This window comes from Vespula vulgaris, chromosome 5, assembly GCF_905475345.1.
Source record: "Vespula vulgaris chromosome 5, iyVesVulg1.1, whole genome shotgun sequence".
Lineage (NCBI taxonomy): Eukaryota > Metazoa > Arthropoda > Insecta > Hymenoptera > Vespidae > Vespula > Vespula vulgaris.
This window is the reverse complement of record NC_066590.1, coordinates 129,421-144,210: the sequence shown is the minus strand read 5'-3', so window position 1 is coordinate 144,210 and position 14,790 is coordinate 129,421. Positions and strand designations below refer to the sequence as shown.

Below are 14,790 nucleotides of genomic sequence, written 5' to 3'. Positions count from 1 at the left end.
GGAGGCTCGTGCGCGCGCGCGCGCGCGCGACGATTAACCGTAACCCGTGTACGCGGAATTAGCATCGTAATTGCAGAGAGCGAGACCACGGTTAAACCACCCTTTATCGTCGGTCCTTCTCTTACTTTCCACCGCCCTCCCATCGGTAGCCTGGGGTACACGCCCGATCGACCCGAGTTGACCCACTGTAACCCAACGACGACCGGCGGCGTGACCCAACCCCTACCTCCGCAAAGGAGTAAAGCCGAATGACCGAACGAGCCGCCGATCTCGACGTTTCCTCTTCTTAACGAGGCGAGTCTCGCGCTTCTTCCATTTAAACCGCGATTCCGTGCCTACGGCTACGATACCTCCTTCGTACGTCCTTCGAAGTCGACGGTACGTATCGAGCGAAACGTCGCAAGACGCGATACAAACGACACGCGTCGTTGCTCCGTCGGAGAAGCGATTCCCGTCGATGGCGTTAGCGAAAGACCGAGCCATCGACTCGACGTGCTACGACGTCGGTAATGCGCGTTTGTCCGATCGCGTAAGCGCCATGTTTCTCCGAGGAATGCAAAGTGATCTTGGCGAGCGAATCGGTAATTAGCCGCGTTGCCAAGTTCCAATAACGATCCATAGGTACACGGAATGAGGTGGTGTCGCATCGGCGACGCGTCGGGTGGAAACGCCGGGTCAAACGAGATGCAACGCGCGCGTCTACGTAGATTAGCGTTCGCCAGTCAAACGTCGAGTGTTCTAACCGAGACACCTATCGTGTCACCTATCTTCCCACATACCCGGTGCCTCGCGAAACGTGCCTTTGCGTCGCCAACGGTACGAAAGCTCGATGCTCCTCCAACGTTTCTCAACGCGACGGGACTAACGAATCTACCGAAGAGCGAGCACGGGAAGTGGTCCAAGCTCGATCGTGAAATATCCGACTCGAAGAGATCTCGAGTCCTACCAACTCCGGTACTTTCGGAGCTCCCTCTCCTTGCTGTGCGTACGAGGAGGAATACGCGAGATCACGGGGAGACACACCGTATATGAACCGAGTTCGAAACGTCGCGCTCGCGCAAAGATGCGTATCGATTTCCGAGAAGTTACTGACGTACGCGCTTTCCGAATGTCGTCGCCTCGAGAATCGATTCGACGGTCTCAAAAGTATCGGTAATTGCACGAGTAACGGCCTCGAATATCGTGCGTCGATAATCCGTATCTTCGACCCTAGGCAGAGTCGTAACTCGGAGAAAACCGAAGCGAAAGAAGCGTATCGCTTTCGTTCGATCGTCCGAGAGTCGTATCCTTAAGAATAATTTACGATCTTTTCCTCTCCGTTCCCATACTGTCATCTTCTGACGGATCGATGTTCCGCGTACACGCGCATGGACGTTCTCGCAAGATCGCGAGCTAGAAAGTCTCTGGAAATCTTTCGGCTCTCGCTATCGAGAAATTTCGAACGACCTTTCGATTCTTCTCATTTCGTTCGTCGGACGAAAAGGTCTCCTCCGTCTCTCTCGTTCTCCCTCTCGTCGATTCTCTTCGTCGAGAGGACGTACGTTACGAAGAATGGCATGTACTCGCGCGAGCCTCTGCTTCCAGTAGGTACGGAAATGCCTAGCGGAACTTTACGATGGCGCCGGATAAAACTAAGGAAATACGCGAGGTTGTTTCCTCTTGGGTTCTTTTCCGAGATTCGTCTCCCCCACCCTCTTTACTAGTACGACTTTAAAGAGTTCGCTCCCCGACTCCTCGCGCGTTTTACTCCTCGATGAAAACCCGTTCTGGAAAAGTTCTCCATTATATGATCGTCGCTCACGCGTAATTACCCCGGACCGTAGTCAAAGCACCGCTCGATTATCACGAAGGGCAGTGAAAAGGATTCCAGCCACGGAGACAAGGATATCTTGGCTGGTACTCGGGATAATTTCATAAGCACGAGCCCCGTCTCGAGGAGTTTTTAAAAATGATTAAAGTTGGAGCAGCGTTCCGGCCACTGCTCCTCATCCTCGCGAATTCTCCTTTTCATCCCCCACTTTCTCTTGGTTTGCCCTTTCTCAACCGCACCACTTTCTCCTTATCTCTCTCCTTTTATCTCTTGTTATTTTTTACGAGAAAGATATAAAGCTTGATCCTCGACGGAGACAACCTACCGAACGATATACCGATTTTTCCTCGCGATTGCAACTCGCGGCGAGCGCGACTCGCGATCGACGACCTATCGACGTATAAACCCCGCTGCGCACGCATTTGCCGAATATCGTATCGTTAAATTTATTACGGCCAGTACGTTCCCAATCAATTTTATCGCATCGCATTACCGCTAATTTTTACGAGCCGAAGACTTTAAAGTTAAAAATATGTTAATCGAGAAAGGAAAAATACCGGATCGATTCGTAAATAAGCGTGCCGTTTTACTCATTTACTTAATCTCCTCGATATATCCAGGCTTCTTCGAACTCATCTTCGTTTCTAAGCGGCAGATGATCGATCGATCTGCCGTTTTTACCTTACAATTAGTCTTAAAAATAAGTTAACCTTAAAATTAGAACTCTAACTTAATAGTACTATTAAGAGGTAAACGTGTTAGAGCGTAAAAGGCTACTTAAGAAGTTCTCCGATGGCTTCAAAACACTCGTCCGCGGTGTAGGTCGAAATCGAGGAAGGACTTGATCCGTGGAAGGTCGAAGATGGGCTGGCTGGAAATTACGTAGTTTCGAGCAATCTTGCGCGACGCACCGACTCTAATACGCGATAATCACTTATCGATTACGAGACGACGCTGTGTTTCACTCGCGAGACTTTGGTTTCTTTGCAGGTAACTGGCTGCATTGCACGCAGCCGATTGAAACGGCAGTTGGACGGGTTCCTTAAAATTCATTTCGATCGCGAGAACGCGAAGGAATTTAAATGGACGAACGAACGCTGCGTCTGCCTCGTGATTTTATTGTTTTCTATTGATTATCACCGATAACCGTTCTCGATTTATTCATCGATTCGCGCACTATTCCAATCGCGATCTGAAACAAAACGAAGAACAAAATTATTCGTACGATCGTTATGATAAAAAAATTTTGAAGCGATATCAATCGCTCGAGTCTTATCGCTCCGCACACGGATCATTGATCACTCGACTACTGATCAATTTTCGAAATAAAACAATCGTTGCGGCGGTAAGCCGGATAACCTAAAAATGACGAATAACCTAAAAAGCGTACAAATTTCTATACTTTCCTACGTAACGATAAACGAATACTACACGCACAACGCGCGTATCCAATAGCAAATAAACGAACGAAGAACAAAAACGTCGATGTAATAAAACATACAAGTACGCAAAGAATACGCGAGTACTCGCTCGCTCGGAGGCAAATTAACCAATGCTTTCGTAGCGTACGATACGCGAGAACGAAGGTCTCTTTCTTCGTCGAGAGAACCTTCGACGCTCGACCGTTTTGTTTTGTTTTTATTGTCGGCCGGAAGATTTCTTGGAAACTCACGATGTTATTCGATGCCATCTCTCTCTCTTTCTTTACACTTTGTTGCGTGCTTTGAAAAGATATAAACATACCTATACGTATGACAAAGGACACGGCCGACGTGTTCGACAAAGCGCTATTATAGCTCGTGAATTCTTGGAAATCTGAAAACTGTGAGATCGCATTGTTCGAGTGAGCTAAAGCGCGGCGCGTATGTGCGTACGTAACACAAAATGTCCAACGATCGCAATTACGAGCGCAAAATTATAGATCGAAGCTTCGTTGAGAAGAGAGAAAAGTATCGACATCGATGGTAAAGACGTTGCTAAAAAATGTGAGGAAACGTAGAGCGCGATAGTTGCTCCTGTCGCGTCCTCGGGGCACGCCGATATTATTTTCGGCGTAGAATATCTTTCAAACGCGACGACGAACCCGCGATACGTGGCAGAAAACGCGATCCGCGGAATCGATCGGCGTAGGGAAAGAGAATGTACGGTAGAAAAAGATATTCCAATTACCTGCAACTAGGCGGAACGACGAGGCAGTAGATCGTGCAGCCGTGTCGGCGTATCCGAGATGGCGATCAAAGTGGACCCCGCAGTGCGACAACAGAGCCACACTGCGGACACGTCGTTAGTCAATGCAAATATAAATTTCTGCAATTATTATTGATAAAAAACGTGAAACCATAAAATATAGGAGAGTGAAAACCATGACAAATATTATCAATGGGTACGTTCAAAACAAACGACTATTTTTTAGCTAAATAATTCACCTTTTTTAAACAAATAGCGCACAAAATAGACGCACACGTGCATCGCGTATATCTCGTCGCGCCTTTTCTATGCCCTCTACCTACGTTAAACGGAAAGTAACGAATGACGAATAAATCGAATGGTACAAGAATTGATCTATATTCGTTATAAATCTCGTTCGGAAATGTTTCGAAAAAATAATATTCCGTGAAAAATTTTTCTCCGTAAACATTCCATACCTCTGTAATTTTTTTATCTCGAAACGATGTGTCGCCGCTCGATACTGGTATCTCGATTATCGATCGATCAGTCCTGAGAAGAAGAGGAAATTGGTGCGACGTATAAACGGTAATCTACTTTCGCGACGAAACTCGAGGCGGAATCGAAAAAATTAATTTCTATCGGGATTTATAGACGACGCTTGTCCAAAAGTCTTGGTTGCGCGTGACGGTATCCGCTTAGAAAAGAAAGAAAGAAAGAAAGAAAGAAAAGTCCATCGTCGAGTGCCTCTTTCATCGGGAGAACGCGCGTAGTCGCACGAACCATTAGCGCGATCTCTCGAGAGACGGAGTAATACGACGTAACCGATAGCCCGTTTCTATTATCCCCCTTTTAAGAGCACGCTCGGTCCGAATGGAAGATTTCTCGAGACTTTTGATAATTACTGGCCGTCAGAAATTCTTGAAGGATAAATTAATTCCGCGTTCGCTCCCTCGAGGGCTCGTTTCCACTTATCGACGTGGAGGATAAAGAGCAGCTTCTTCTTACGAGGTACGTCGCGCGTATAAAGCCGGACAAAGGCTGCATTCTACCGACACAAATAATTAATTAGCAAATCTGTAAGCGTAACGATCTTCGCGTCGAGTGAAAATTTTCTTCGGCGGATCCCCGTTAACGCCGAGGATCTCGTAGGAAACTCGCGAGCGCGACATCGCGAAAGCACGAAAAATTTGGAAGGAAGGATAGCCGATTGATTCTAAATCTTCGTCCGTTCGATCGCTCGGTATAAAAGCTTCGCTTTAGCGTCACCTACCGTCCAGGAGCGTATTTAAAGGAAGACGTTAATCGGATCTCAGCGGTAGATAGAGACGGCTCTCTGGCGTATAATTACCTCGAGCGGAGAGACGGCCGAGTTTAACTCTAATAAATGATCCCAGACATCTTCTTATCGAGGAACCACTCGGGTTTTACCGTCGACCGACGAAACTTGATTTTTATCTTCCTTTCGAGGGAGAAAAAGAATAGGAGCAGTGGTATCTCTTCTTTCGATTAAGGAATCAAACTCCTTTTATATCGATCGGAGTCGGACGGGAGACGAATCGGATATTCGACGGAAACGCGTAGCAAAGACGATACAAACGCAATAACGTCGAACGAAGCTCGAAGAGAGTCCAAAGCGAGGGATAATACGTTGTTAAGATCGAGGGAAAGAGAAGCGGAAGAGAGACAAACAAATTTGTCGTCTCTATACACGTTTCCGTTCGACTTAGAACGAGAGACATTATATACAAGCGTGTGCAAGATGAAACTTTTTACGTCGGGTTGCGTCTTCGAACCGCTTGCCGGCTGCTCTTTGACTACGCGCGCTTCGATCGTTGCACCGATGCAAAGCGGACGCCGTAACCTCGTCCGGTTTTGCTTTTTTCCGATGAAAAGCGTTAAAATGTTTTTCGAACGAACGAAAAACGTTTTTCTTCGTTACGTCGGAGTAACGATTTGACAGTCTCGTTAGAACGAATGGCAAACTCCGTAAGAAGTTTGCACGAGTTTTTTAGCTTTTCACAAAAAATGCCACTAGATGGAACGCCAGTCAGAAGTTGAAAAGAAACTTGAAAAAGATCGAGTGAAAGAAAAAGAAAGAATATAGGCGGCTGGTATTTCCAATTTAACCGCATCGCTCGGCCCTAAGTTCGGTATTCAGTACGCATCGCGGTTAACAGCGTTTCCTGGAACTCTAGTTAATTGAGTTTTATTCTCGGGTTTCTTAACTCGCGGCGCAGCGCCCGCTTCCAGCGTTCCCATGTATTACGAAGGTCGTGCTCCGCGTACTTACCTCTCTAGATCTTTCCTCGTACACGGTGGCCCTTTGCGTTGTTGAATTTCGTAGTGCGGTTTCTCGCGTCACGACGATCGCTCGTGATCACTCATTCCTTGGTCGGACGCGAACTCGAATCACGCGCGCGCGAGCTTCTACTCGCGGAAGCGTTGGCCGTGCGGCGTCGTTGTCGGAAAAGTTTCATTTCGATCGTCGTTATCGATTGAAATGGACGAAATGTGTCGTTGGCTTCCTTTCGTTCCGACGCTGCAACGATACGTTGTACGGTCGATTGCGTCTTTAGAAAATCTTTTGGATTTCAACGACGCGTCTGAGTAGAAATATCCTCTCTCGAGACGTTGAGACCGTTCGTCCGATTTGCCGTAAAAAATCCAAGAAGGTATTAGCGTCGAACGAGATAATTCGAGTAAACCAAAAGACCGTTGTTTCTTCTTTTCCCTCGATACGTTAAATTTACTTACTCGAACTGTCGTCGTTCCTTGTCACGAAGAAAGGTAACTACTTTCTCGAATCAACGACCAAGACGGATTATGATCGATGAGAGAGCGGATTATGATCGGGAAAGCGGAAGTCGAACCGTGCAAGCTCTGATCCCTAATCGAATCTTTCCTTCTTACTTTCATTGATAATTACTTTCCTCCGCGGCGCTCTTAAATAATTAACCGCGCTCGAACCGTTTGTACGCAATATCTTCCCTGTCTGATTATTATCGAACGATGACAATTATCCCTCGCAGATCCCATTTAAATTCATATTAAATCACTCGATCGATTCCAAAACTTTTGCGATCGATATTTCATAAATCACCTTGTTAAATGGTTTACGCGTCGATTATATCCGTCCATCTTATTTCGCGATAATTCGCCGAGCTCGCGAGCGCTATGCAAGTGCCGCGATCGTGCGCGAATTTCTCGAAAAGAAAAAAGAGACGCGAGCCTGCTCTCCACGTCTCTGACCGGAGGACTTTCACGGATCGTCCTTATCTCTTTTACCTTTTTCCCGACCCCTCCTCCCAGGGGTCTTGTATGCCGACGGATTATACGTGAAAAGTATTAATAACGGCTCCGTTTTGACAGGGATCTGTATATCCGACCTTTGACCCACATATCCCCAATTCATTTTCGAAAGGTTATTTTCCGAGAGAGAAATGGAGAAAAAGAGAGGGTTTCTTGCGCCTGGGGACGCGATTGGAACATCCTAGATTCGGCTTAAAGCTCCGATTCCTTCACCCGCGTCGAGTTATTTCGAAGGAAGATCCATTTTCTCGCCTTTCGTTGGAAGGTGGGACCGTTGAAAACGATCGCACGTATGTACGTTTTCTAGGATAAGAGAGAAGATCTCTCCGAGATGATAGGTACGTAAGGATACCTACGTAATCGCGTTTGAAACGAGTCCCGAAGGGGGCAGGTCGGGGTTGTACAGGTAATGGCCGGTATTACGATCGTCGCGGATGAAGAACGAGCTCGTTCGCGTCTGCGACTTCATCTTCCTCGTTTCTTGTTTTACAATGTGCGAACTTAAAGAAAAACGCTAACGAAAAAGTAATAGCCTCGTAACGCTCCCATGTCCTCCTCCTCCCTGTCGTGTTTACGACATATGCTGACGTAAGCAAGCGTCATAAAACCGAGTACGCTTGCCCGTGTAATTTAATTTCCTTCTCTGTCCTCAGAATTTATGTTTCTATCGCGTCCGTTAGTTTTATTTGATTAAAAAACGATGAAACGTCGCCGGCGCGGGCGGCGAAACGAGCGAGCGAACTTTTTAATAACTACCAATCTTTGCTCAATTTGTTAATTTAATTATAATTAAATGTGTCCATTTCATAGCTCGGTGAATATTTATGCGACGTTTTCGAATCGCTTCTCGTTGCCGGGCAGCCACACGGTCGACCGACCCCAGATTTCGTTCGCTCACGGACGCCCGAAATGTATCGAACGCTCGGCGTCAAAGAGGCCGCCGTGCGTTAAAAAATGTATCGAAATGGATTCGCTGCCGTTTGAAACGATCGCTCGAGACGCGCGTTTGCGGTTCCGCCGTGACATTTTTTCACGCGTTTACGTCTCCTCTTTCGTGCATTTGCATTCAGAAGAAACGGGATACCGCATCGACGCGGAGCCGTGTAACGTCGATCGTACGTCTCTTCGTCGAAACATTCCTACTCTGTGGTAAATCTTTTTTTTTCTTTTTTTACCGTCGCTTCAAAGTCATCCTTCGTTCGTCGATGTCGTCGTCGTCGTCGTCGTCGTCGTCGGTAGCCGCAATTAAAATAATTGCGTTTGGAAAGAAACGTTAAGTTCCCGAGGCGCGGCGAGGCAAGAGGGGCGACGCGCGGAGCGAAAAGATCGATAAGCGCGCAGAAATCTAAACAAGGGGAGTGGAGAGGGTTAACGCGAGCGAACTATAGGACGGGGATCGAATCGTCGGAGCGTTGACCCTCCCAACGTTACCCGACTATAAGCTGCAGGTTACTACTTAACGTAGTCCCGTTTACCGTGACACGGTAAAGCGTCCGATTCCCATGTAGCTAGCCGCGGTTGCGAACTACGTGAGATACGTTTCGTACAAGGGCGCGATCGCATCGGCGGATAGAAGAAAGGATCGTTCTCCGGTTATTCGTGCATTCGTATATTATCGCGATCCACGCGTTTCTTTCTTTCCTTTTCTTTCCCAACGTACGCAGTTTTCATCTCGCTCTTTTGCTCGTACATAGCCGAAACGTTGTTACAGAAAACAATAATTTCCCTTTTCTCTCCGTTCGAACGTAAAGCGCGGAACGTATACGCGGGACGACGCGCCCGAAATTGGCCTATGTTTACGCGAAATAGATTTCTTTGGAGCGTGAAAATCGCATCCTCGTGTGAGTATATTAACGAAACGATCGCGTGGGTTCGATCTGGCTCATACACTAAAAAGTGTAATTGGCGGTGACACGTCAAAAGCAAATATTCGCCGTAAACCGAAGCAAAGCTCGCTACGTACGCGTGTATGAGATCGCTTTTCGCCGTTGACAATTTGTCTGGAAAATTCTCCGTGAATGCCGGCCGAAATGCCGACCGTGAGTAAACAACGAGATCGGACTAGCCCCGATGCACTTTATTTACACGCGAGAACGATGATGCGACGTAAAGTGGATCGTTAGATTCGAAATGCGTAATAAAGTAATATTTTGATAACGCGTACCGCGTACAGTAGCATGCGACGTTCGATCCTCTAGCTTCGACGTAGGTAGGAGATTCGAAAGGTCCGCTCGCTTATCGCGATCGAGAACGAGGAGAGAGTCTATGATCTTTCGAAAAGGGAGAAAAAACGCCGAGGAAAGACGGGGACAAAGTGACGAATGAGAAGGCACGTCGGGCTTTCTTTCGATATCGGTCAAAGTAACGAGAGTCGTGGAGTCTCTCAAAAATCATGAACGACGTTTCTCCTTCGACGAAGAGAACTAGGAAGAGAAGTCGGACAGGAAAAACGGCTCTTTATCGGTCTCTTTTGGTGACACCCTCCGCCGACACGTCGTTCAACGATCTCTTCTCTGCGAGAGAAGCCGATGCTGGAACGAGGGAGGAAAAGAAGGGAGATAGGGAAAAAAGAGCCCTTTTCGTCTATCCGCAACTGCGGAAAAAGCGATTGACCTCCTAGGTTGGCACGAGCTGGACGATTTTTTTCACCGCTCGGGAATCAACTCGTCTGCTATATTAATGATCGTGGAGCATGGATTATCCGACCAGGTTTCTCAAAGCGAAGCTTCTCCCTCTCCCCCCCCCCCCCCTCTCTCTGCCCCATTCGTACCAACTTTCTTGGAAAATTGATTGTGCTCCTGCGAACCTGTTCTATGTTGGGCGAGCTCTTGGGTGAAAAAAGGGAAAGAACGAAGGAACGAGAGCGCGCGTGCGCGGGAGAGGGGGGGGGGGAGGGAAAAAAGTTGAAAAGTTGAGACGTTGAGAGGTATGGCCACTGCCATTGGTGGTTTAGCGTCAAGAAAACGAAAGGAGAGAGAAGCTCGGGTGGGCGGGTTCGATAATCTGTCTTTTTTTTAACCATAGAAAAGCGGACGGATTAATTAATATTTTAAGTAACTTTTCTTAATTATCGATTCGCGTTGGTAGATTAACGATGCTTTACACGCGCGTTTTAAGTTAGAGCGATGAAAATGAAAAAGTACCTGTAAGAACTTACTACTGAATAACGAACGAGACCGAATGTTATCGGACGAAAGTAACGCGATCTCCGACGCCGCTTCCACAAACAAATCTCTTACGATCGGAAACGTCTCTCTTCTCTTTCCCCTTTGAAAAATATTTTCTACTTCGACGTCGATTTCGAAGGAAAAGAAAAAAGAAAAGAGGAGGAAACGTTTAATTCGAATCGACGTCCGTTCGAAGCGTCGAGAAAGAAACGAAAATATCGCGCGAAGGAAGGAAATAAATGAAATTACGCTTATCCGTGCATCCGCGGTTCCTTTGCGACGAGTCGAATCTCCAACGAGATACCACTGTATCTTCTCTTTTGCTTTTTTTCAGAACCCTGCGAGAAGACTTATTGCGCTTGGGGCGCGACGTGCGTCGTATCCGAGAACGGAAAAGCTTTGTGCCAGTGTCCAACGAATTGTCCGTCAAATTCCGCACAGGTTTGCGGCTCCGACGACGTGACGTATACGAATCAATGTCATCTGAGACAGGCGAGCTGCCAGAGAAGGAAGAATACTAGAATAAAACACGAGGGTGCCTGCGGTGAGTAACGCGTACAACTTTTTCCTTGCGCCTTCTCCCTTGCGGGATTATTCCGCTTTGGAAAAACTTTTTCGAGCCTGGGGCGAAGAAAATCCGATGTAAAAATATGGGATCGGTATCCGTATCGCGTCCTCCGATCGAATTCTTCTCTTCTCGTGGCGATCGGGTTGCGATCGCGGCTTGTTTCTCGATACGTCGCTTCGCGGTCGGAAACTCGAAGAAACTCTACGAGTTTACACGTTTGGCACGAGCTATCTCGCGTACGAGTTAATCCGCGTACGTGGTTAAATACGCGGCAAGAGCGAAATTCTTCGGCGGAACGTCTCGCGAATTTTTAACTAAACGAATAGACCCCGACAGACCCCGGGAATGGAGTTATTAATTCGATTCGAAGTACGATGCGCGATATCTCCAACGATATCTCCCCTGTCGGAAATTCAATTTTGAATCCGTCGCATAAGATTGCGCGTAGAGCCGCTCCGCTACCGTGGAACTTTTATAACCGGCAGACATCGGGGGAAGTAAAAGTTTCCTTCTGTAATAAAGTTCGCAATCTCATCTAACGTCGTCGTGACGCCGCTTGATAGAGACGACGCGACGCGATGCGACGCGACCGTGTTGTCCTTTACGTACGTACCAAGCGTACGTGACGCAGCCCTAACATTTTTTATCCTAAAAACTTAACGTAGCGAGCTCGGTCTACAACGTTTCTACGAGAAACGTTCTTCTCGTCGCGATCATGCAAATCTCTTAGCCCACGTTCCTTCGTGCTTCACGTGATCGGACCCGAGTTTTACCAACGTTCTTCCTTCATACCTCCGTCTCGCCTCTTTCCGACTAAATCTTTGCAACTGGAACGAGAAAGAAGGATAGCGAGCCACGGAGAAATAAGTATCCGTCAAAATATTCTCGGTGCAGAGCTCGGACGAATTTTTTTAGATAACGGAAACTTGGTTGTACGCCTTTATACGGAGCGAAAAGATAAAGGGGCAAAGAAAAAAAGAAAAAAAGAAAAAAGAAAAAAAGAAATAAAGAAATAAAGAAAGCAGCTTCGCTATCGAAGACGATCCTCCATCATTTTCTACTCTCTTCTCGTACGTCTCTTCCATCGGACTTTGCAACCATGAATTAACCAATACCCGATACCCGATTCGCCGTAACTTTTTCTTCTCTTCGAGACGTTCTTTTATTCAAAACAAAACGACCGAGCTCCGTCGGCGTGTATCGTCGTACGTGGCTGTGCCGTCCGATACTATTTTGAGAGATCGGGAAAGAAGACATTTTTAAAAGAATAAGTATTACATAAGTCGTAAATATCACAAGAACGAGACGGATCTTCGAGATTCGAGTTGAAGATCCAACGAAATCGTAGCTACAGGGACGAAACCAGCCAACGGGGGATGTCTCCTGTTTTTGACGTTTTCATTAAGACGTCTCCTTTCGCGATACAGAAGAAAAAAAAGATCAAATTACATTTTCGATCGTCGTATTTAAATCGTTCGTTAAGCAGCGTACCCTTTTACAAGAGATTCCGAGGAAGAACGTAATTACGGGGCACGTCGCGTACGATACGTCCTATACGCAAAATCGATCTTCTCGAACGACATCCGCCCTTTGACGGATGACTTTTCGATTTTCGTCCTCCAGATTGGCAAGGCAAAAGGTAAATTAATAGTAATGCCTTGGAAATGCGCGATGCGTCCTTTGGGTGGCAGCGTAGCGATGGGAGGACTTGAATGGTTGCGACATGGTTGCGTCAGGGTGAGAAAAGCCGTAGCGCGAAACGTTTGTTCTCTCGAAGCAGCATTTTCCCTCTTCTCCGTCTCCTCCGGGGTTCAGACAAAAGAGGCATCCATTGTCTCCGTCTCGTCGGCTCGTTGCAAAATGAAATGTCATAGCAGGTCCGCCGCGCGTACCTGCTTTACGAATTACGTGCTTTACACGCATCTGGATCGTTTCAATCGCGCCTTCCTATCACAAAAGTATTGCTCTTTCAATGGCGGGAATACAAGACGAGCGAAGAGCGTAAGCGCAAGGTCACCAAAGTTTCTCATTGTCTTGTTTTTTAATTGGGCGATATGCCTCGCGTCTACGTACGCGGACGCGAATTCGCACGATGCGCGGTTCTGAAAGCTTTCGTGTCTCGAAAGTGCGAAAGTCGTGCTCCGGGCGCGATGAAGGTGCGACCTAGAAAAAGATATGTGTGTGTGTGCGCGCGCGCGCGCGCGCGTATCTCTGGAGCTTCCATCTGAGCTTTCGTTGGACCAAAGTTATGTACTCGTGACGCGTCGACGCATACGCATGCTAGAATGATGCATATACGGGAACGCGTGCACTCGACAAGATGCACGCCATGCAGCAGCTCCTGTCTCGCTCTTCGGTCGCTTGCCCGAGGTCGCTGATTGTCATTTGCCTTCGCGTACACAGAGGCAGGCAGCTTTGTTTACCAGACAATAGACAATCTACGGAGCGAGCGAGAGAAATGAAGAACGAGGTGAGAGAGAAATAGGGAGGTTGGATGGCATTACGAGAGAGAGAGAGAGAGAGAGGTAGAGAAAAAATGACAACGCAACGTCTCCTAGCGACGTTTTCAACGTCGGCCAAAGTAAGTACGCGTAGGCACGTACGCCCCGGTACTACGGTACACGCTACCGTGTGGTGCTCTTTCGTAATCCGTCTTTCTCGGCCCTGTTTCGCCATTCTCCTTTACCGCTATTTCACTCTCGATATACGTGGAACATCTCTTATTTACACCGACTCTCTCTCTCTCTCTCTCTGTTCGCGCTCATCGACCTCTTACGCGAGAGACGCTCCTCGACGGGTAAATTGTTGTGCCGTCAAACAATAGGAAACATATTCCATGTCATCGCGTAAAACATTCGCGTGTCCTTCGAGAGAACTCGCTTTCTTCGTTCCGTCCGACGTCGGTTAAGGAGGAAAGTCGTTGTCGCTTGGAAAGTCTCGCTTAAAAATCTTACGCTCGATGTCGGTGGAGAAAGGCAAGAAGGAGCGAGAATAATTTTTTTATATTCTCGAAACACTGGACTTTGAAACATAACTCGAAATCGAGATTGAGAAGAGAGTCAAGTACGAAGGGAAAAAGTTCGTTCGAAGTTTAGAAAGACTAGAGAAGGGTCTCGTTATATCCCTTTTTCCGGGTCGGGTCCAGTGTGTGCACACGCACGCGCAAAATCCCTCCTTCGTACCTCCTTACTTCCTCGTGCATTGGAAATTAGAGCTCCGTGTTGGTGTTCCCGCTACACGCCGTGCTACAATTTCCCAGAGGTACGCACTCCGTTATTGATTGCAGACTCGTTTCGCTCGGCGGTGGAGTAATAACGGCACGAAAGAATGTAGTTCGAAAGAAAGAGAATATTTTCGTTTTCGTAAAAGGCCCGCGTAAACGTAAAGATATTCTTTTTAAATCGCATATCGTTAGTCGCTTTAATCGGCTCCTCTTTTACGATCTACGAATGACAAAAATTGTCGGAGTCGAGGTTCCTTCGAAGATATCACTATCGATGAAAGAGCGATCGATCCTTCGAACTTTTCATCGTTTATCCTTGGCGAAAACGAGACGAGGACGACGAGGGGCAATTAACTCAACAGGAGACAATCTCGGTCGCACAGTTCATTACATTTTCGAGGATATAAGAGGCGAGCCGAGTAAGGAGGTGAGTTAACGGGGTGGTAGTAAGTATGGGCAGGCGCGGCCGAGTTTTATCTAACTTTTTCTCGGTGATAAATCGTCGATATAAATGTCGTCTGCGCTGCTACCCGTTATACCATCT

The 14,790-nt window shown here is 47.2% G+C and overlaps 1 protein-coding gene and 1 long non-coding RNA gene across 12 annotated transcripts in view; one reads left to right on the top strand and one right to left on the bottom strand.

Annotated features, from left to right (window-relative positions):
- Positions 1-4,079, bottom strand: part of LOC127063807 (uncharacterized) — a 193,766-nt gene extending 189,687 nt beyond the window's left edge. Inside the window, exons 1-2 of the long non-coding RNA XR_007781490.1 lie at positions 3,980-4,079; positions 2,588-3,002 (exon numbers count right to left, since the gene is read on the bottom strand). This is a non-coding gene — a long non-coding RNA (uncharacterized LOC127063807). The remainder of the gene's footprint in view (positions 1-2,587; positions 3,003-3,979) is intronic.
- LOC127063793 (agrin-like) overlaps positions 1-14,790 on the top strand; it is a 235,553-nt gene that overhangs the window by 153,464 nt on the left and 67,299 nt on the right. For all 11 annotated transcript variants that reach the window (XM_050993989.1, XM_050993988.1, XM_050993982.1 and 8 more), the window contains one exon: positions 10,790-10,999. In XM_050993989.1, coding sequence (XP_050849946.1) covers positions 10,790-10,999 — 210 coding nt within the window. The remainder of the gene's footprint in view (positions 1-10,789; positions 11,000-14,790) is intronic.